The sequence below is a fragment of the Gadus morhua genome, chromosome 1 (genome assembly GCF_902167405.1).
Source record: "Gadus morhua chromosome 1, gadMor3.0, whole genome shotgun sequence".
Lineage (NCBI taxonomy): Eukaryota > Metazoa > Chordata > Actinopteri > Gadiformes > Gadidae > Gadus > Gadus morhua.
Window position 1 is genome coordinate 28955488 of NC_044048.1, and position 20730 is coordinate 28976217.

At 48.2% G+C, this 20730-nt stretch overlaps 3 protein-coding genes across 10 annotated transcripts in view; 1 reads left to right on the forward strand and 2 right to left on the reverse strand.

Annotated features, from left to right (window-relative positions):
• Nucleotides 1–2265: 2265 nt before the first annotated feature.
• On the forward strand, nt 2266–19923 carry actr5 (actin related protein 5). Of its 2 annotated transcripts, XR_003978019.1 has the most exons (10): nt 2266–2688; nt 2787–3025; nt 3339–3508; nt 4251–4471; nt 4765–4929; nt 5217–5321; nt 5426–5565; nt 6102–6234; nt 8333–8947; nt 19414–19923. XR_003978019.1 is itself a non-coding variant. In XM_030366875.1 (9 exons), exons 1-9 carry the CDS (start codon nt 2305–2307, stop codon nt 8675–8677), a joined length of 1902 nt encoding a protein of 633 aa, XP_030222735.1. In that variant the 5' UTR covers nt 2266–2304; the 3' UTR covers nt 8678–9323. The 2 variants fall into 2 exon arrangements, 1 of the variants encoding a protein (XP_030222735.1); XM_030366875.1 differs by lacking the exon at nt 19414–19923 and having other exon boundaries at nt 8333–9323.
• Nucleotides 9244–19193, reverse strand: LOC115552811 (tumor necrosis factor receptor superfamily member 14-like). 3 transcript variants are annotated; one of them, XM_030369189.1, is made up of 7 exons: nt 18576–19165; nt 16687–16856; nt 16443–16568; nt 15983–16138; nt 15473–15560; nt 12430–12638; nt 9244–11534 (listed from the first exon to the last, which is right to left on the reverse strand). In XM_030369189.1, the coding sequence occupies exons 2-7, from the start codon at nt 16814–16816 to the stop codon at nt 11242–11244; spliced, it is 1002 nt and encodes a 333-aa protein (XP_030225049.1). In that variant the 5' UTR covers nt 16817–16856; nt 18576–19165; the 3' UTR covers nt 9244–11241. The 3 variants fall into 3 exon arrangements, with proteins under 3 accessions (XP_030225049.1, XP_030225119.1, XP_030225183.1); XM_030369259.1 differs by having other exon boundaries at nt 12430–12578; nt 18576–19164; XM_030369323.1 differs by lacking the exons at nt 16443–16568; nt 16687–16856 and having other exon boundaries at nt 18576–19193.
• The window catches only part of LOC115552478 (tumor necrosis factor receptor superfamily member 14), a 39124-nt gene continuing 38287 nt past the window's right edge, over nt 19894–20730 (reverse strand). For all 5 annotated transcript variants that reach the window (XM_030368826.1, XM_030368901.1, XM_030368979.1 and 2 more), the window contains one exon: nt 19894–20653. In XM_030368826.1, coding sequence (XP_030224686.1) covers nt 20361–20653 — 293 coding nt within the window. In that variant the 3' untranslated portion in view covers nt 19894–20360. The remainder of the gene's footprint in view (nt 20654–20730) is intronic.

A 20730-nucleotide genomic window follows, 5' to 3' on the forward strand; every position in this document is an offset into this window, starting at 1 on the left:
GGGGGCAGGGGTCCCTGACAACGGGGCCTCGGAGGATGAGGGTCGTGGCGGGGTCCCCAGTACAGTCGACCGTCCTCTCCCCTCTCCGCTCTCTCCGTGTCGCTCCCTGTTTCATATCTCTACTCCAGACAGAGAGAGAGAGAGAGAGAGAGAGAGAGAGAGAGAGAGAGAGAGAGAGAGAGAGAGAGAGAGAGAGAGAGAGAGAGGGAGAGGGGGGGAGGGGGGGGGGGGGGGGGGGGGGGGGCGTCTTAGCACGGAGTGTGACAGCGTGTTCCTCTGACCGCCTTCTGCAGCGTGAGGGGACCCCGAGAACGTGGACCGATGGCGAGGACCCCCAGTGGCCGCAAACACACACACACACACACACACGCACACACACACACACACACACACACACGCACACACACACACACACACACACACACACACACACACACACACACACACACACACACACAGCCAACGTCAATTTCTCTGTGTGTGTGTGTGTGTGTGTGTGTGTGTGTGTGTGTGTGTGTGTGTGTGTTTGGTTGTTGACATAAGGAATTACTGTTTATCTCCTGTGTGTCCGTGGTTGAGTGTTTTTGGTTTAATAAGGAAGGTGTTGGCGTTAAAGGGAAATGAAAATAGGAAGTTGGACAATTAGTAGACAGTAAAAATTACCAAAGCAGAGTGAGGGGATGTGATTAGGAGTGTGTCAATGTGTGCATATGTGGCTGTGTGTGTGTGTGTGTGTGTGTGTGTGTGTGTGTGTGTGTGTGTGTGTGTGTGTGTGTGTGTGTGTGTGTGTGTGTGTTTGTCTGACTACCCAATGTAGTATGTGACCAGTGAAATTATGAATGTTTGTGTATGTTTGTGTGCTTGTGTCTGTGCGCATGCATGCAAGCTTGCGTGTGTGCGTGCATGCATGTGTTTGTGCGGGCATTCCTGTTTGTTCGTGCGTGCGTTTATGTGTGCTTGCGTGTTTGTGCGTGTGTGGTCGCGTACATTAGTCCGTTCGTACTTGCCTGCGTGTGTGAATGCGTGTGTCTGCGTGCGTTCGTACATTTGTGCGTGCGTGTGTGTATGCGTGTGTCTGTGTGAGAGGGGGAGAGCTGACCCAGATCTGCTTATTAGCGTCAGAAGGAAGCAGGACGAGTCACTTAGACCTTTGTGTCTGATCACTGAACTGGACTCGTGATTCAGTGACACACCACGAAGCTCCACGCAGAAGTCGCCTTCCTTCTCCACTTCCTTCCCTCATTTGTCTTATTTACATCCTTAACTCCTTCCTTCCTTTTTTCTTTCCTTCCCTTCCTTCATCCAATCTTTTATTTCCTCCTTTTTTTCCTTCCTCTTGCTTTTGCTAAAATTTCTTAATTCCTTCACTAATTAAATCAAAAAAAGGAATTCTGACGAATTTAGCTAAGTACACAAAATCGAACTCTTTTTGCTAAGAATTCATACAATCTATACTTATTCTATACGTCTTTAATGTGACCTGAGGAAGGGATGAATGAATTTAGATGGAGTGAGCGGAGTGAGCAAAGGATCAACCCTGCCCGTCCTACAAGAATATTTATTCAAATGATGAAAACTATTCTTTAAAAACGTATTTTTAGATGGACAGTAAACAAAATCTGAAAAGGCGCTATATATTCAGATGTATTTTACACGTAGGCCTACATTTAAAGCTGATTAATTCCTCAAATAATTGAAGTCGTTAATTGTTCCATGTCCTGTACACCAAAACCCTGCACCCTCATGAATTTAATTAGTAATCTCCGATGATATGGACGAACCTCAAAGGGCTGCTCGTCACTCCCTCATAATCCCCAGCGAAGCCAATATTTAAACGTGCTGAACGGCTGATGGAGGATGGATGGAGAGGCGTCGGTGGGGGTCAAATGATCCATGCGCTCTCTGGTGGTGATATATGGATAGTGACATATTGATAATTTAGATATATGAATGTAATGTCTATATTTGTTTTATGACACTGATATATATGTAGAGAAATCTAGATATATATTAATTGATAATATACCGCTATATATAACCTGTAGGCTATGATATGTCAAATAAGTGGAAATATTTAAATAAACCTAAGAAAATAGAAATTGATGATGTTATAATATAATAATAATTGATACAATTAAACCATTACAATTACTGTACAATATTTGGATATGTGCACATTTTGCATTATGCGAAATTAATATAAACGAAACAGCGGTAAAGTTATTGAAGAGCCGTTTTCTCTCGGAACTCAAACTTCATCCCGTATCCCTACTCGGTACTATTTTAGAGTGACACACATTCAAAATGTCGACCAAAACAGAACCAGTGTGCCAAATATTCACATTTCGGGACTGCAAAACATCCCCCGACCCGATTTATGAGATCCCTGCCCAGTGTTTACATCCATCCCCGGTCCCGTTAGTGATCGATAACGGCTCCTTCCACACCCGGGCCGGCTGGGCGTGCAAAGGGGATGAACTGGGCTCCCCGAGGCTGCTCTTCAGGTCCGTGGCTGCGAGGAGCCGAGGAGCCGCTCGGAGCGAAACCCAGATCGGAAACGACATCTCCAGCATTGAACCTCTGCGATGGCTCCTCAAGAGCCAGTTCGATAGGAACGTGGTGGTCAACTTCGAAATCCAGGAGCTGATATTCGATCACATATTCACGCACATGGGCATCACATCAGAGGTAATGTCCGCTGCCAACAGCTGAGTGTTCGGGTGCTATTTGACCGTTGTGAAGTTGTTTTCTCAACGTTTGTGCTGCAATGTCTCTTTCCCCATCAGGCCAAGGTGGAGCATCCCGTGGTGGTGACGGAGGCTCCGTGCAACCCGCTGCATTGTCGTCAGATGATGTCCGAGCTGCTGTTTGAGTGCTACCAGGTGCCCCACGTCTCCTACGGCGTGGACGCCCTGTACAGCTTCAACAGCAACAACGCTCAGCGGGGCCTAGAGGGTCCTCAGACCGGCATCGTCCTTTCCTCCGGATACCACTGCTCACACATCCTCCCTGTGATCAACGGAAGGTGAGTGAAGCCGCTGTAAACGCCCTGGATCCATCAACCAGGGGCTTCCCACGCGAACAATGGATTCACTCACTGTGTTAACTCTTCGTTTAACGTTCATTGATGCGTTCATCTTCAACCGCTTATTCGGGAACTGGTCGCGGATATTATATATTCTTATTAAAATGTCTTATAGTTTTATATCCTCATTTTCCTTATTTTTGTGTAGCTGATACGATTTATTTCTTAGACGTCCAAACCCTGTTGTATTACGTTCCGTTGTTGTCCATCCCATCCTGAGTGTCGCGGCTGCCCTCGCCGTGCGTGTGCGCAGGCTGGACGCGGGGAACGCTCAGCGTGTGAACGTGGGCGGCAGCCAGGCTGCGTCGTACCTGCTGCGGCTGCTGCAGCTCAAGTACCCGGGTCACCTGGCGGCCGTGACGCTCAGTCGCATGGAGGAGCTGCTGCACGAGCACAGCTACACGGCCGTGGACTACCACAAAGGTACCGCCCCCCCTCGACGACCACAGCGGTACTCGCTACTCTCTCTACATAGTGGATCGTTCCGTACTCTCTCTCCGTACTCTTTCTGTTTTTATTGTCTTTCGTGCTCTGTACTCTCTCCTTTGTACTCCTTCACTCCTGATTTCACTTCTTATTCTCTGTCCGTCTCTGAGGAAAGGAATCTCTCTCGCTCTGTCTGTCTGTCTGTCTGTCTGTCTGTCTGTCTGTCTGTCTGTCTGTCTGTCTGTCTGTATCTTCCTCTTTCTCTCTCCCCCTCTCTCATTTTTTCCCTCTCCCTCAGCCTCTCTTTCTCTCCCTCGTCTCTCTCTTTCTGTCTGTCTCTGTCTCTCGCTCTGTCCTTCCGTCCGTCCGTCTGTTTCTAATATGTCTCTCTCTCTCTCTGTCTCTGTCTCTGTCTCTGTCTCTCTCTCTCTCTCTCTCTCTCTCTCTCATGTCTCTCTCTCTCTCTCTCATATGTCTCTCTCTCTCTCTCTCTCTCTCTCTCTCTCTCTCTCTCTCTCTCTCTCTCATACGTCTCTCTCCCTCCTTCTATAACACAAAGGTGTCATTAAGCTCGACAAAGGGATGGTTTAAGAAGTTGCACAAATTGAATGAGTCAGTTGTAGTTTAAATGTGATCACAATCACCTCCGAGGTTTCTCATCGGTTGATCCATGAAGTGACTCCAGCCCCCCCCCCCCCCCCCCCCCCCCCCCCCCCCCCCCCCCCCCCCCCCCCCACAGAGCTGGAGCGCTGGCGCAGCCCCGACTTCTACGAGCGCGAGGTCCACCGCATGCAGCTGCCCTTCTCGGCCAAGGCGGCCCCCGGGGCCTGCGCCAGCGCCGAGGAGCGGCAGGAGCGCCGCGCGCAGCAGCTGCGGCGGCTGCAGGAGAACAACGCGCGGCGCCGCGAGGAGAAGCTGCAGCACGACCAGGAGCGGCTGGACAAGCTGCTGGCCGTGCAGGCAAGGAGGCCTAGCCTAGCTTAGCTTAGCTTAGCCTAGCCTAGCTTAGCTTAGCCTAGCCTAGCTTAGCTTAGCGCTGCGGCGGTCAGATGTTGATGGGCGGGAGAGAGAGAGAGAGAGAGAGAGAGAGAGAGAGAGAGAGAGAGAGAGAGAGAGAGAGAGAGAGAGAGAGAGAGAGAGAGAGAGAGAGAGAGAGAGAGAGAGAGAGAGAGAGAGAGAGAGAGAGAGAGAGAGAGAGAGAGAGAGAGAGGACCCCCCTGTGACGAGACCTGCCTCTCCGTGTGTCCGTCCAGGAGCTGCTGGACGACGGCCTTCTGGAGCCGTTCCACAAGAACCTGGTGGAGCTCAACATGGACTCGGCGGAGGAGCTCCAGTCCTACGTCACCAAGCTGCAGCTGGCGGTGGAGCAGGGCCGGCTGCGGCTGCTGGGGGGCGACGGCGCCGAGGGGAGGGCCGAGGTGGGTCCCGGACCCCGGCTGGGGGACCAAAACAGCCCCCGGTAACGGGCCTGGGTCCCCTGAAGCCACCGGGAAACGTTGTGATCGGTTGCAATTTGTTCACGACTGATAACCACAGAATTGATTGAGAGCCTCTACTCGACCCGATCGTGCTCGGTGTGTGTGCGTGAACGGGTGAACGGGTGAATGTGAGGCAGTATCGTAAAGCGCTCTGAGTGGCCGCGGGTTGGGGACACGCTGTATAAATGCAGTGCCTGTGTTAAAGCGCCCCCCCCCCTGTGTGCTAGGGGTCCGAGCTGGACCCGCAGATGGATGAGGGGGACGGCGTGGCCCTCATGGACCCGGACCTCCCCCCGGACAACGCCCTGATGGACAAGTCCGCCAGCGTTCAGGTAGGCACGCACGCACGCACGGACGCAACGGTCTCCGCTTGTGTTGAACGTTGAGCTGCAACACCAGGCCATAGCTCCTAAGGTCTCCCCCCCTCCCCCCCCAGCCCCAGTTCAACATGGCCGAGTACCACCAGCTGTTTGTGGGGACGGAGCGCCTGCGCTGCCCGGAGATCGTGTTCCAGCCCTCGCTGACGGGCGAGGACCAGATGGGCGTCATGGAGACCCTGCAGCACGTCCTGGCCAGGTGATCCGGAGCCCTCGACCGCGGAGCCCCCCACGCCCGTTCTGCCGGCGCTCGAGGTCGCCCCGCACTCGGGTCTGGAGAAGAGCAATGCGGTTCTTTCTGGTTTCGATACGTTTTTGCGGGAGACGATCACCAAGCTGGCTTCTCCCTCCCCCCGGCGCGCTATTGGCTGGTTTAACACAATGGCGACGGAAAGCAGCCAAATGCGTACAGAGTCAGTTGAACGAGGCCCGTTGATCACGCCTCTTGTGCTGAAGAAAATGACAGCAGCCTCCCCAGACCAAGCTCAATCTATGATTGAGCTTGGTCTGGTAATAGCCAGGCTAGTGAAGCCCTTCACTTATCTTAGTTTACCTTCTTCTGAGGCTCATTTCAGGCCTTTCTAAAACACTATTTTACTTTGCTAAGGTGCGTTACTACGATGTCATGTAATACCGTGTATATACGTAATCCATGAAACCATCCTTCTCTCTACTCCACGTTTCAGCACATCAAAAGCAGTACGTTTTATTGAACGGTATTTCCGGTGGTTGCAGGTACACTCCATCGCAGCAGGAGGCGCTGGTGAGCAACGTGTTCCTGACCGGAGGGAACATGCTGTACCCAGGCATGAAGGAGAGAGTGGAGAGAGAGCTGCTGGCTATGAGACCCTTCCAGTCCCACTACAAGGTAGAGTCCTCCATCAAGGACTCATGGAACCGTTAAAGCACTTGGTAACGAATGTTTAGGATGGTGATACGCAAATACACAAATATTATTATCGTTATTATTTACTTCCAAGTCCTTACAGTTAGTGTTACTAGTGTGATATTGCACATTTCAAGGTAAAACAGAATATCAGTCCCTTGGTAAAGCTAAGAGGAAAAGGGGAGGAGTTTTAGTATTGATTCATCAAGATTTGATTAGCAATGGCCAGAGTATGTAGCAGGGCACAGACTGTAATCAAAGCCAACCAGATGATGCCAACCAAATGTGTTGCACACCGGCTGGCTTTCTTTATCTTTTTTGAAGAGATTTTTTGCTAAAGAGGCTAATGTAGCTAACATTAAACAAGGACTAGTCAATTTCATGACATAATCACAAAGACTAACAGGATCGCTATAAATTCTCCGAGACCGGAAATTACGTCAAAAATGCAACTCGGAAGGCTGGTGTCTGAGGATTCAGGAGCACGCCATTATGCCGTATAGGGTGGCAAAGTCAAGCCCCTTCCGGTAGAGCCCATGGGACCTATGAGATCGAAAAATATGAATGGGTTTCAATGGAGAGAAAGTAATTGTTAGAAAGTATTTTCTGATCCCAGTCTTTATATGCCCCGGATTACACATATGTTATTTGTGGATTTAAATGATAATTTTTCATGCCAAGAGTTTGACCGTTTATTGTGCAATTGTTCAGTTAAAGGCTGTAGAGAAAACCCAATGAGAAAGACTCCACGTCTCGTATGTGCTGTCACGCTCACTGCAACTGGCGTGGAGAAGACCGACAATCTCCCCATCGGCCTTACTGAAACTCTCCACATGCCCCGACGTATAATGTTTTTCACCTCTTTCGATGCTGTTATCCTCCCCTTGGAAAAAAGCGGTGAAGTGGAGCAGAGAGATCGCCATGTCTGTACCGGAGTTCCAAGTGCGGGAGGTGACGTAATAACGTATATCATTCGCGTCGAGAGCAGCGAAGAGCTGTAGTTCACAAAGCGGCCTCACACAAAACCTAACGTTATCAAACTTCTTCATGAATTTTTTTAGTTTTCTTTGCTTGAAGAATTATCATTTAAATCCACAAACAACATATGTGTAATCCGGGGCATATAAAGACTGGGACCAGAAAATACTTTCTAATAATTACTTTCTCTCCATTGAAACCCATTCATATTTTTTGATCTCATAGGTCCCATGGGCTCTACCGGAAGGGGCGTGACTTCGCCACTATTCAAAACGCTCTGAGGTTCGGAAGCTCTTAAAGGGGACATATTATACCACCAGGTGTGAGTGTGATTAGACGTGTGATAAAATCTGCGCCATATGACATCACTAGTGGGCGTGGCCACGAAGATCTGTGCTGGATAGATCAGTCTACCAGCCTACCCAGTGGACTGAATGGAACGTTGCTCATCTATTCCAGCACAGATCTAGGTGGACACGCCCACTGGTGATGTCATATGGGGCAGATTGCCGAAACGGCTGTTAAGGTGAATCACACTCACACCTGGTGGTATAATATGTCTCCTTTAAGCGTCTTTACGTAAACCTTCCCTTCTTCTGAAATAAGAGTGTTCAGGAAACGCCCCTCATAAGTTCGTAGGCTATGACATAAAACCGGAAGATATCGTTCGTGAGACTAGACTTCATAACAAGTATGGATGCCCACAGAGAACTCTTTGCACTCCTTCGCTGTATTCACAGAGAACAGATGAATCAGTTATTAGAACTGATTGCGATGGTTGAACATGAGCGAGAATTTACCAGGTGAGGAATATAATTGTAAACTAAAATGTATCGTAATGCAAACGTTAGACTGGGTGTTAAGCTCGCCTCTCGGCGCTTGCTGCAAGTTCACTTTAGTCTATCAATGACATGGGCCGCCATTGTTGTTGACGTGATCTCGGAGGCCTAGGGCTGCTTTACCTCCGCACGAAACTCCGTGGGAGAACTCCGACCCAACAGAGTGATCAGAGCGCTCTCCTCACAGCTTAAGGTCCGAACCTCCCTGGCACTCCGAGCGTTCTGACGACGGCATTACTGTATTCTCCCCCCCCCCCCCCCAGGTGACCCTGGCCGCCCGGCCGGCGTTGGACGCGTGGTACGGGGCCCGGGACTGGGCCCTGGGGGGCCCGCCCAGCGGGGGGGGGGGGCCGGTGGAGGGCTGGGTCAGCAGGCGGGACTACGAGGAGAAGGGCGGCGACTACCTCAGCGAACACCGCGCCTCCAACGCCTTCGTCTCCATGAGGATCGCCAAGCCCGCCCCCTCCGTCCCCCGCCCCGCCGAACCCGCCGTCGCCACGGCGACCGGGGACACGCCCACAGCCGCGGTGGTGCCGGGAGGACCGGCCGTCCCTGCCGCCTCCGTTCCCGCCTCTGTGGAGGCTGAGGCTGAGATGGTCACGTCCTAGGACGACTAAATAGAGCAGATCTATGTGATGGACGTCTAAATAGAGCAGATCTATGTGATGGACGTCTAAATAGAGCAGATCTATGTGATGGACGTCTAAATAGAGCAGATCTATGTGATGGACGTCTAAATAGAGCAGATCTGTGTGATGGACGTCTAAATAGAGCAGATCTATGTGATGGACGTCTAAATAGAGCAGATCTATGAGATGGACGTCTAAATAGAGCAGATCTATGTGATGGACGTCTAAATAGAGCAGATCTATGTGATGGTGGGGACTTCATAGGACGTTTAAATAGCTGACGCCATTCATATTGAATTGGTTCTTAATATGTACATTGATATTTCTGGTATGTTTTATACGCTGGGTGGCTTCACGTCATTCAAGTCCAGACTCAAGTCACTCCCTGAGTCTCCTTGCTCGGGCTCTGAGCTATGTTCTTAGTGTGTGGTCACATTGGAGGCCCGATATCTCAGTAATGAAAGAGGCTGTAAGAATATGGTGTTTAACACATCTTCAGTTGTAGGACAGTAGCAATAGGTTTTGTAGACAAGGTTCGGCAGTGATCGTTTGAATAAATATACATCTTTATTTTTCTTCAATAATAAAAATAAATACACATTTATATAGCATACGAGACTGTTCATTCAGTGCCTTAAAGTGTCCTTATTTGCTGTTCCTGTACAAATATTAATGTATGTGGTACAACACAGACACTGAAAGAGTTCAGGAAACCGCCAAAGATTGTTATTTAGAATACGAAGCCGAGTTGGTGGACAACATCAGCCGTTTAACAAGGTTTTTCCAGCATTGGCAAACCGTTTTCATAGTCTCACTGATTTCTCCCATGAGCTCAAAGGCAGTTATTATCTAACACCGTCCACACGTGGCTTCTACCGCCCAACTTTGGTCCTATTCACACATCATGTTATTACTCTGAGGACAACGGTACAGCCTCTTCCCGCCAGGGGCGAAATAGGTCCTTGAACAAACTGTACATAAGACAAGGCAACTACATGAGGCCGACTCAAAGTGCTTCACGTAGAAACAGTCATACAATAAAATCAAATTTCAAAAAGAAAATATTTTAAAATAAGTAAAATAAAGGCAAAAAGAACATCGGATGATCTTCTCAAGAAACAAGAGTCATCAGAAGACTCACCAAAGACTATCACACCTATCTCTTAATACAGCATAGAAGGCAAGGTAATGATTAGAATGGTAATGATATAGTATCGAACGTTCAACACCCGGCCTTACTCAGACTTATTAAGAACATAGGGGTGAACACATTGGAGAACCACCTACAGAACAGTGGGTCTGGTGCTCCCTCAATGGACTGGACCCATCTCAATGTTGGCTGTCCTGTAGGCTGACAGGGAGGGGGGGGGACCCAGACTGAGGGGGGTGGACTGGGAGGGGGAGGGGGACCCAGACTGAGGGCGGTGGACTGGGAGGGGGAGGGGGGACCCAGAGTGAGGGGGTTGGGCCGGGAGGGGGAGGGGGGCACCAGAGTGAGGGGGGTGGACTGAGGGGGGGAGGGGGGCACCAGACACACAAAGTCTCGCCATAAAAAAACCTGTTGACAGTCACTCATCAGAATCTGATTCTGAGGTATCAGAGGCACTCCTCAGTTTTCTTCTACCCCTCCATGAAGTCTGGTCTTCTAGACTCGTGGTCTTTCACGGCTTCTAATTTTAGGTTTTGTGTCCCCCTCACAAAACTATTGGACCTGTGGCCATTGGAAGCATGTTTATGACAGAGAGCACAGAACATTCTCTTGCTCGTCCCGTCAAACACCAGCCAGTCACGGTGTTGCCCACTGTCCGATGTTCACCATGATGTCGGATGTTGACGGTAATGGTTGTGGAACTGGGCAGCGCCGTATGACGAATGTATTGCAGCGACCCTGGGACATTTAAAGAGTTTGTGTTGCATTGTATTTCGTTGTCCGTTAGTTTTGTTTTTCTTTAGTCCGTGAATCTTTGGTCTGAACTGGGCTTAATATGCCAGTTGTTCGATGTGCATGCATTGGAATGTTCTCCTTGTCAATCAGTGTGGGGGGCGAATCATCAGGTCAGCTGGGGGAGGGGCTTGGGAGAACAGGAGGGTGGGGGGCTTGCACGTTGAAGGAGCCGGGTTGGGGGTTTCCCTGGTAACCGGTTGTTGTTTGTGTGGATTGTTGCCGTTGGTTATGGGTTTCAGTGACCTGCAGTCGGTTGCACCAGCAGAACGTAAAGCCGATCATAAGTTCGGGTGTAAAGTCCGCCTTAACCCTACGCTCGACGTAGCTAGTGTCAAACTAAAGATGTTCTAAATTTTGGTTGCACCACCATAACTTAAGTTGTAACGTTACTAGTAGTGCATTAAAGTTCCTTCAAATACTTATGACTGGACATCGTTATGTCACCGGCGAGGTCATTACAGTATTAAATATGCAAATTTGATCTGACCTTACTTGAAAGTATTACCCGACACAGTGGCGGGTGAAGTGACACAATTCACCCGCCACCAAACAAATCCACGGGCAAATGGCGTGTGGCGGGTGTTAATTTCCATCCCTGCTACCCAGACTGAGGGGGGTGGACCGGGAGGGGGAGGGGGGCACCAGAGTGAGGGGGGTGGGCCGGGAGGGGGAGGGGGGACCCAGAGTGAGGGGGACAGAGATCCTGTCCTCCGTCTGTCCTGAAGAGGACAGTCTGAGTGTCCTCAGGATGTTGTGGGAGTGAGACAGATCCATTATGTGGGACTTGAGGGGGACCCAGACTCTGGTCACCATCATGATCATCCATAGGGGCAGCAGGGATAGTTGTGGGATGATCTTGTTGGTCCCTGGTTAGTGCAGGAGAGTAAATCCCTGGAAGAGAAGGCAGCAGAGAGTCAGGACATACAGCCAGCAACACTCTCTGAAGACTGAGGCAGCAGGTTACTCTCAGGTGGAGATCAGGGCACCCCTCTACCTGTTAGACAGCAGCCTTGGCTCAACACTATCATTTAGTATAACCATGATACACGTTAATTTAATGTAACCATGAAACATGTTACCGTATTTTCCGGACTATAAGTCGCGTTTTTTTTGTAGTTTGGCTTGCCCTGCGACTTATATTTCGAAGCGACTTATATGCCAAAATTGTGCGTACATAATCTTCGGCCGCAAGATGGCACCGTCATTCATTAGGCCTACAACTGAACGCTGCAAGCCTACTGCACCACCGAATAAATTATATTCTCGTCGTCATCGTCCTCAATGTCCTCCGGTTCAACCAAAGCTACCCCAGCCTTAGCTGCAATGTTGTGCAACATAGCTGTCACACATATCACAGCGCATGACTTGGCCGGCGAAAACTGGAGCCCTCCGCTGGACTTGTGAAGGCATCTAAAGCGCAACTTCCACCTCCCGATCGTGCGCTCAGGTTTAGGACCGCGGCGCATACGCGTCCGGTGGAATCCCGGTGTCACTGAATTCGGTATACTCTCAGAACTACGAGTGGGACCGACACACCTATATTGCTATTGCAATTTTATTCAGTCTTTCCAGACTAAACGTTCTTGTTTAAATGTTTAAAAATAAATGCGACTTATACAACGATGCGACGTATATATGTTTTTTTCCTCGTCATGGAGCATTTTTTGACTGATGCGACTAATACTCGGGAGCGACGTATAGTCCGGAAAATACGGTAATTTAATGTAACCATGAAACATGTTAATTTAATGTAACATGATGCATGTTAGTTTAATGTATCACTTACCTCTTTTATTCTTCCTGTGAATAATGGCTTTGATTATCAAAGCCATTAAAGCAATTACCAGCAGGACTCCTGGTATTATTCCTGCCACAGGTTCTCCACATTCTGAATCAGTTGAATCAGTTCCTGAATTCAGTCCCACAGATTCCCATCTGAAATGAGAAGGACCAGACAACAGGTTTAGTTTCAGGGTGTGTAGTGTATATCCTATCCTGGGGGGAGGATAGTAGACTGGGTGTTTGACTCCTGGTCCAAAGGTACTGGGTTCGATCCCCAATGTCCATATGATCTATCAGTAGGCCTTCTTGAGCGATGGCGTTTTTCCACTATACTCTACTGGCTCGGCCCGGTTCGGCTGGGTTCCATGTCCGTTACAACCGGGCTTCTCGCTTGGAGGCGTGTCTGTCAGTGATGACGCACTTGTCTTGAGTCAATGACGCAACAACACTCACACTAGTCTTGCTATTTACTTTTATATTATAATAGCCTACCATATATTCGGATTGATTAGTTTAAAATGCATTTAATATAGTCGGGATGTTTCAGACGAATGGCGACACACACAATGATATTTACGTTTTACATTTAGGGCATTTAGCAGACGCTTTTATCCAAGGCGACTTACAATAAGTACATTTGTCACAAGAAGTGCAACAATATATCGCTGTCGGTACAGTAAGGATGTTCATAGAACCAAGTGCAAGTACAACAATCGCTAGGCTCACCAATTCCCTGTGTTACAGCAATGATAGCAGCTACTGCAGTTGCTACACAGTTAAGTACTATAATACAATACAACACAATACAATACACAATGGTGGCCAGAAGGGGGAGGGTGGCTACGCAGAGTCGAGGTGGACACTTGACTCGATGATGATATCAACGATTATGAATTCAGTTGGACGTTCAATATTCCCCCTCTATGCTCCCTAATCTCAATGGCTCACTGAGAGATGATTCATCTCATCTAGGGCGCAATCACACTTGGGTAGTGGTGTTGCTTCTCTGTCTCCACAGAGACAACGCAGCGATATGATCATGACATGAGCAGTTTACTCTTTACTTGAGAGAAAGTGAAATCCGCGAGCTGCTGATCATGTGAGGGAAGGTGATGCAGTCGTATCAAACAAAGACGTTGAAAGATGGTGCGATCTACGAGAGAGACGCAGAGGAACGAGGCTTTTGTCGGGATAAAAAACAAGTGGTCAGCAAAGTAAAGAATATGTTGGCGTTTTTGTACTTGTAAATAGTAAGTCGCGTTTGTAGCCTACACTCAGACTTGAACTTATTCTTGCATGCGGGTGTCTTCATTCATAAAAGAATAAAAACATTCAGGAGTGTGCAAAACATTCTAAAGAGGTCTAGACTGGGCTCAGCCCCGCCTTCTCCAGTGAACCTAGAAAGCCCGCGCCGTGACGAACGGGGGATTATTGATCAAAAACTCAACTTTCCTAACGCACCAACGTGGACCGCTTGCCGTCATGTTTATTGTGTTACGCCCCGTGCCCACTACCTCCGTCAGTTGTCCGTTGCCCATTGACTTTGAATGGGGACGGACGCGCAATGCATTGTGGATCCGTCCGTTCAGTTGGAGCGTTCGCCACCGTCAGAAAGTTGAAAAATGTTCAACTTTTTCGGCAGCGACGGTTCCGTCATCCAATCAGATCGCGTATGCAAATTTAAGCACTGTGACGCGACTCGGGCTCTGACGATACTGGAAAGCGGGAAAGCGGGTCATCTTGTATCGCAACAAGCAGGAAGTAGCGGGAAGAACCCGGCGAAGCGATTTGATTGGCTGACGGATGCCTCTGCAAAGACTACTCCCCCATCAGTCAGCCACGCCTTCCCACTTCCGTTGACTGACGGAGGTAGTGGGCATGTAGTGTTACGCCCCGTGCCCACTACCTCCGTCAGTCAACGGACGTGGGAAGGCGTGGCTGACTGATGGGGGAGTAGTCTTTGCAGAGGCATCCGTCAGCCAATCAAATCGCTTCGCCGGGTTCTTCCCGCTACTTCCTGCTTGTTGCGATGCAAGATGACCCGCTTTCCCGCTTTCCAGTATCGTCAGAGCCCGAGTCGCGTCACAGTGCTTAAATTTGCAGACGCGATCTGATTGGATGACGGATCCGTCGCTGCCGAAAAAGTTTAACATTTTTCAACTTCTTGACTGAGCCGAAGGCTCCAACGGAACGGACGGATCCACAATGCATTGCACGTTCGTCCCCATTCAATGTCAATGGGGATCAGTCAACGGACGGAGGTAGTGGGCACGGGGCGTAATGGGGTAGAAGGTCGCATGGACTATACGTCATCCATCTCAGGTTACGTAGACCGTGTGTGTGCGCGTGTCGGCTCATTAGCATCTGTACCGTGGCCTGAGCACACCTCTCCCAAGTTTGCTCAGGCCAAGGAATTGAAGTGGACTTGAGTACGGTTGGCGTGCTCACACTAGCCACACAATCTAGACTTGAGCACGGTACAGGTGTGAAACGGACTTGGGCACGGTACAGATGGCCTAGTGTGAGTGCGCCCTCACTAGGCCATCTGTACCCTAACCCTAACCCTGGATCCGCGGAGCCGTCGCATTTACAACAGAATGAAACCCAATAAACCACCAATGTGTGCAGGGTCCGGAGGGTAAATTGGGGTTCTAGCTCAAACAGGCAATTTACCTCGGGGAGTGTAAACGCGCGGACCGTACCGCGAAAAAAGGCGTGCATAAAGCGTCCTATTTGGCATTGTAAAAACGCTCAGTGAGAGAGGGCTGTTCCAAATAAGCCACAAAGTCAGTAAAGTGTCCACTGTGTTCTCTGTGTTGTTCTACTAAACAGCGGACGCTTGGTGATGACGTATTACGACGTGATGACGTACAAGAGGCCACCGTACTCCGGCCCAGTTGAGATTGCCTAGTGTGAGCACAGGCCAGCTCACAGCGCTGGTCGTCTCAAGTGAACACGCCTTCACACTTTTACAATAAATATTCAAACAATACTTTTATACCGTCCACCCCTAATGTATTGATAAATAAACTATAATATTCACTTACTTTGTGTGGTTCTGACAAGACGTTGATGTGCCATTTGAGAATGTTCCATCAGTACAGTGAAGGCACTCTGTGTCTTTATCTGCTGTTCCTGTATGAATATAAAGATGTTTTATTAGAACCCGATCATTCTCAGATGTGGTGTGACCATTACATTCGTTTAAAACATTAAGTCAAATATTGCAACTACCTTCACCAAAAAATTTTTGCGCAAGCTCCGGGGAAGAAGAAAACAGAGAAATGTAATTCAAAGGTGTTTCTATCATTCGACTCATTGCCAGACTGTTGTATTTGATCAGGGAATAACTTGGACACCAATACATTAAATGTTAAAAGCTGGATGGCCCCTTATAGGGCTGAATAGAATCAGGAGGTGTTAAAACTATACTTTAAAGTTCAGGTCTCTTGTTAAATTGGGGTCTAACCCTCAAGAAGATGCCCTGAATAAATTAAAGGTTAAATAAAAAAGGCAGTTAAATGAAAGTTGATGTGCAGTATATATAGAACACCAACCTCTTTGACCGATGTATTGACCAGGACTGCAAACCGTGTGTCTCTGAGCGGTCCTACATCCACCTCCGTTAGAGTCACTACAGAAGAATCCATCCAGGACCTCACACACAGCATCTGATGTTGATGAACACGACTTCTTCACCTTCAGACCGAGACCTGTCAATCACAACAGTTACAGAGGAACCTGAGACAACCTGAGAGTACACAACTTCTGATATAAACATGAACAACACAACTTCTGATATAAACATGAACAACACAACTTCTGATATAAACATGAACAACACAACTTCTGATATAAACATGAACAACACAACTTCTGATATAAACATGAACAACACAACTTTTCTATGAACATGAACAACACAACTTCTGATATAAACATGAACAACACAAAGTCCACATCAACACAACATATGTGGGTTGCATGGGGGGCCTTTCCATTAAATAACAGATGTACCTGCGTCACACTTTGTACAGGTAGAGCATTCCTTCTTCAAATCAAGGCCTTCTTTGAAAGTACCACCGGAGCACCTTGAGCACTTTGTAATGCTGCTCTCTGTGCAGTCCTTTACAAAATACGATCCTGTTGAAAAGAAAAGGTGGAATATGTCGTTTTGATACACACTAATTAATTTGTATTTCTTCAATCTGATGCATATTTTTTCATATATTTAACAACAGTTTAGAAATGTGGTTCTTACCAGGATGGCATAAAGGGCAACATTCAAATCCGACTCTGTATTCATCCCGGGGACAAGGTCCGAACGTAATAGCAGGATAGCCAGAATTATAAGAGACAGCTAAACTTATCATGACCATGAAGATCCACATGATGCGAATTTTGACTTGGTCTCTTCAAATTCCGAAATATCTGGGGAGAGATCAAAGAGAAATAAATACAACAGTTAATAAAGAAAAGAAAAGTAATAATTTGCTTTAAAAACATATTGCTCCATAAGCTCTGACAACGGCTGATATATTTAGAAATCAGGGCAACTCTGACTTTACACAATTATCTAAAATGATACAGTAAAAATGCTTGAGTGTATGGTCCGAGTTTCCAGAGTTTCCATTTTTTTTTAATTACTATTTCTTGGGTTATTGGTAGTGGTGCCACGATGATGCCTCATGAAACGTCAAAGCCTCGCAGCCAGATGAACCACCAAAGTGGTTCGACCTCGAAGCTTCAAATGAGTACGCTATAGGACACCCAGTGGTGAATGAAATTATGATGAAAGAAGGAGTTTCCTGTGATGATGTGATGTTTGCTTCGTACAACATCAAAACGTTTAAGAATTAAAGTCATTTCAGTGATACGTGTGCCGTTCATAAATATCTCCCGAGTTCATGGTCGAAAAACAAATCATTTGACCTAGATTTTAAGTCATCCCGGGAAAAATAGAATGTCTTGAAATACAGTATCCTACTAATAATTGTAATAATAGAACTGCATGATGACTGAGAATGAGTGTCATTAATTACATAGCCATTAAAGTGATATTGGAACTGGGTAGTGTCTTCTTTTTGTAAAAATGTGCCAATTGTGAACCATATCGCGGAATCGCGGAACAGCCCGAGATGAAGCCTCGAACGTCACACGCTACGTCATTACGCTACGTCATACGGAGCTTCGCTGGGGGAGGAGTCGACTGAGGTAGTCGACACACGCCCCGATGCCTCGACGCAAACCATAACATCATTAACCATGATTCAGATATTGGATCGTTGTGTCAAGAGCATTTACAAAGAAAATAAAACTTCTCTCAGAGGGCTCGAGAGCCGCTGTTTTCTCTCTTTTGACAGCCTATCAGGCGGTCCCTTACGTGCCAGTGCACGGAGGTGTAGCCCCGTCTGGTAAAGACCGGAGAGGGGGGCACGGAGGTGTGGCCCCGTCTGGTTAAAACCGGTCCCTTTGCGGTACCCGGACTTGGTGACCACGCTCGGTGTTCTGCCAATTTAAGCTACTTATCAAAATGTGCTGCCTACAGTGCCTAGTCCTAGGTCCTGCGCCTGCCGACGTAGTGGACGACGCATCGTCTGATAGAGGACACTGGTCTGCAGATCCAATACGCTACCAAACACATACGAGAGCCCTTTTTGACAGGGTCGTTGTTGTATACACTGTTCTGCCAGTTCCGCTACCCGATCGGAAAGTGCTCGCTTGTGTTTGGTTTTGATCAACAGACCAGGGTCCTCATCAGACGAGGCTCCACTGTCAGCATGCGCGGAACCACGAAGCAGCGCATTTGGATACGGAGCAGAACCCCGGGATTGCCACAATATGTGGTTCTCGAATGAAAACAATGTTAGCTAAAGTAAATAGCTTAACTATATTGGTATTTGGTTGGTATTGACAAAAGGTACAATATAGTGTAAATAACGTAGAAGTCACGGTCGGAGGAGCTACTGCTGCGGCATCTTCCAACGACGCCCCCCCCCCATCAAGTTAAATCTCTTTAATTATTTCGAAAGAGTACAAAACACATCGAGCAAGCACCTTTCTTAACAGAGTTGTCGACGTTCTTTCGACCTTTACTTTTTTCAATACAGAACTATGCAAAAGCCGGGAAGTAAAGCTAGCTGTACCTACCTCGATGGTTTCTCGACGGTGACCCGCGTATTGTTGTGACAGGAGGATCCAGCCGGTGTTCAAGGAGCGAACTCGAGTAACCCCGCTGCCTAGTGGTTCCGCTTCCGCCCGTGTGCATTCCGCCAGACAGACTACCCCTTTGCGATTGGCTGCCCAAACACTGGTCAAGTTGGGGCGTTGTCATTTTACTTTGGTTTTATGGTGTGTTCCGGATGCCACACTGATGGCTATAATATCAAATGAGGACGGCTTTAGCGAGGAACAAACGCGGTATTTGATCTACCTTATGCGGCAGCAAATCGAGACCGAAGGCCTCCGAAAAACTCTGGCTGGTTTATATTCCTCCGTAAAGTGCTGTACGTAGGCCTACTTGGCAAGGAGAGCCCTCTCCGTAGCTCTACGTGCGCATTCAATATTTTGTAAAGGCCGGTTTAAAGTCCTCCGTAAAGTGCTGTACGTAGACACGGAAAGCCTGTCGGAGACCCTCTCCGTAGCTTACGTGCGCATCCAATATTTTTTAAACTATCCGTCGACGCAACCGAGACGGCAAGGGCTGTGATGGGTCCTCTAACAAAATAATTTCCGGAATCACTTATCCGGTTTGACTTTGGATCAGCAGGCAGGACTACGAGGAGGAGGGCGGCGACTACCTTAGCGAACACCACGCCTCCAACGTGTTCGTCTCCATGCAGATCGCCAAGCCCGCCCCCTCCGTCCCCCGCCCCGCCGAACCCGCCGTCTCCGCGCCCACGTCCGCTGCCGCGGTGGAGGACCGGCCGTCCTCGCCGCCTCCGTTCCCTCCTCTGTGGAGGCTGAGGCTCAGATGGTCACGTCCTAGGACGTTTAAATAGAGCAGATCTATCTGATGGATGTTTAAATAGCTGACGCCATTCATATTGAATTGGTTCTTAATATGTACATTGATATTTTTGTTGGCGTGTTTAATACTTCTTTTTTAATTTGACGGTGCTGAAGTTGGGTGGCTTCACCTCATTCCAAGTCCAGACTCAAGTCACTCCCTGAGGCTCCTTGCTCATGTTCTGGGTAGCAATAGGTTTTGTAGTCAAGGGTAGGCAGTGATCGATTGAATATATATATATCTTTATTTTTTTTTCAAAAAGTAACAATAAAAAATATACAAATATATATATACACATTTATTTAGGATGCTCAAAAGAGAATTTTCATTCAGTACCCTAAACGGTACAGTCTCTTCCCACCAGGGGCGTACTAGGTCCTTGAACAAACCTACATAAGGCAAGGCAACTACATGAGGTCGACTCAAAGTGCTTCACCTAGAAACATCGTCATACAATAAAATCAAATAAAAGAAAATAGATTAAAAAAAGTAAAATCCAGCAGCAGACCTGTAATCTGACTGGGAGGGGAGACCCAGGCTGATAGATAAAACTGGATGAATCACCTGGAGGCCTGCAGTCGGTTGCACCAGCAGAACGTAAATCCGATCCTAAGTTCGGGTGTAAAGTCTGCCTTAACCCTACGTTCGATGTAGCTAGTGTCAAACTAAAGATGTTCTAAATTTTGGTTGCACCACCGTAACTTAAGTTGTAACGTTACTAGTAGTGCATTAAAGTTCCTTCAAATACTTATGACTGGACATCGTTAAGTCACCGGCGAGTTCATTACAGTATTAAACATGCAAATTTGATCAGACTTACTTGAAAGTATTACCCGACACAGTGGCGGGTGAAGTGACACAATTCACCCGCCACCAAACAAATCCACGGGCAAATGGCGTGTGGCGGGAGTTCATTTCCATCCCTGCTACCCAGACTGAGGGGGGTGGACTGGGAGGGGGAGGGGGGCACCAGAGTGAGGGGGGTGGACCGGGAGGGAGAGGGGGGACCCAGAGTGAGGGGGACAGAGAAGCTGTCCTCCGTCTGTCCTGAAGAGGACAGTCTGATTGACCTCAGGATGTTGTGGGAGCAACACAGATCCATTATGTGGGGCTTGAGGGGGACCCAGACTCTGGTCACCATCATGATCATCCATAGCGGCAGCAGGGGTAGTTGTGGGATGTTCTTGTTGGTCCCTGGTTGGTGCAGGAGTGTAAATCCCTGGAAGAGAAGGCAGCAGAGAGTCAGGACATACAGCCAGCAACACTCTCTAAGGCTGAGGCAGCAGGTTACTCTCA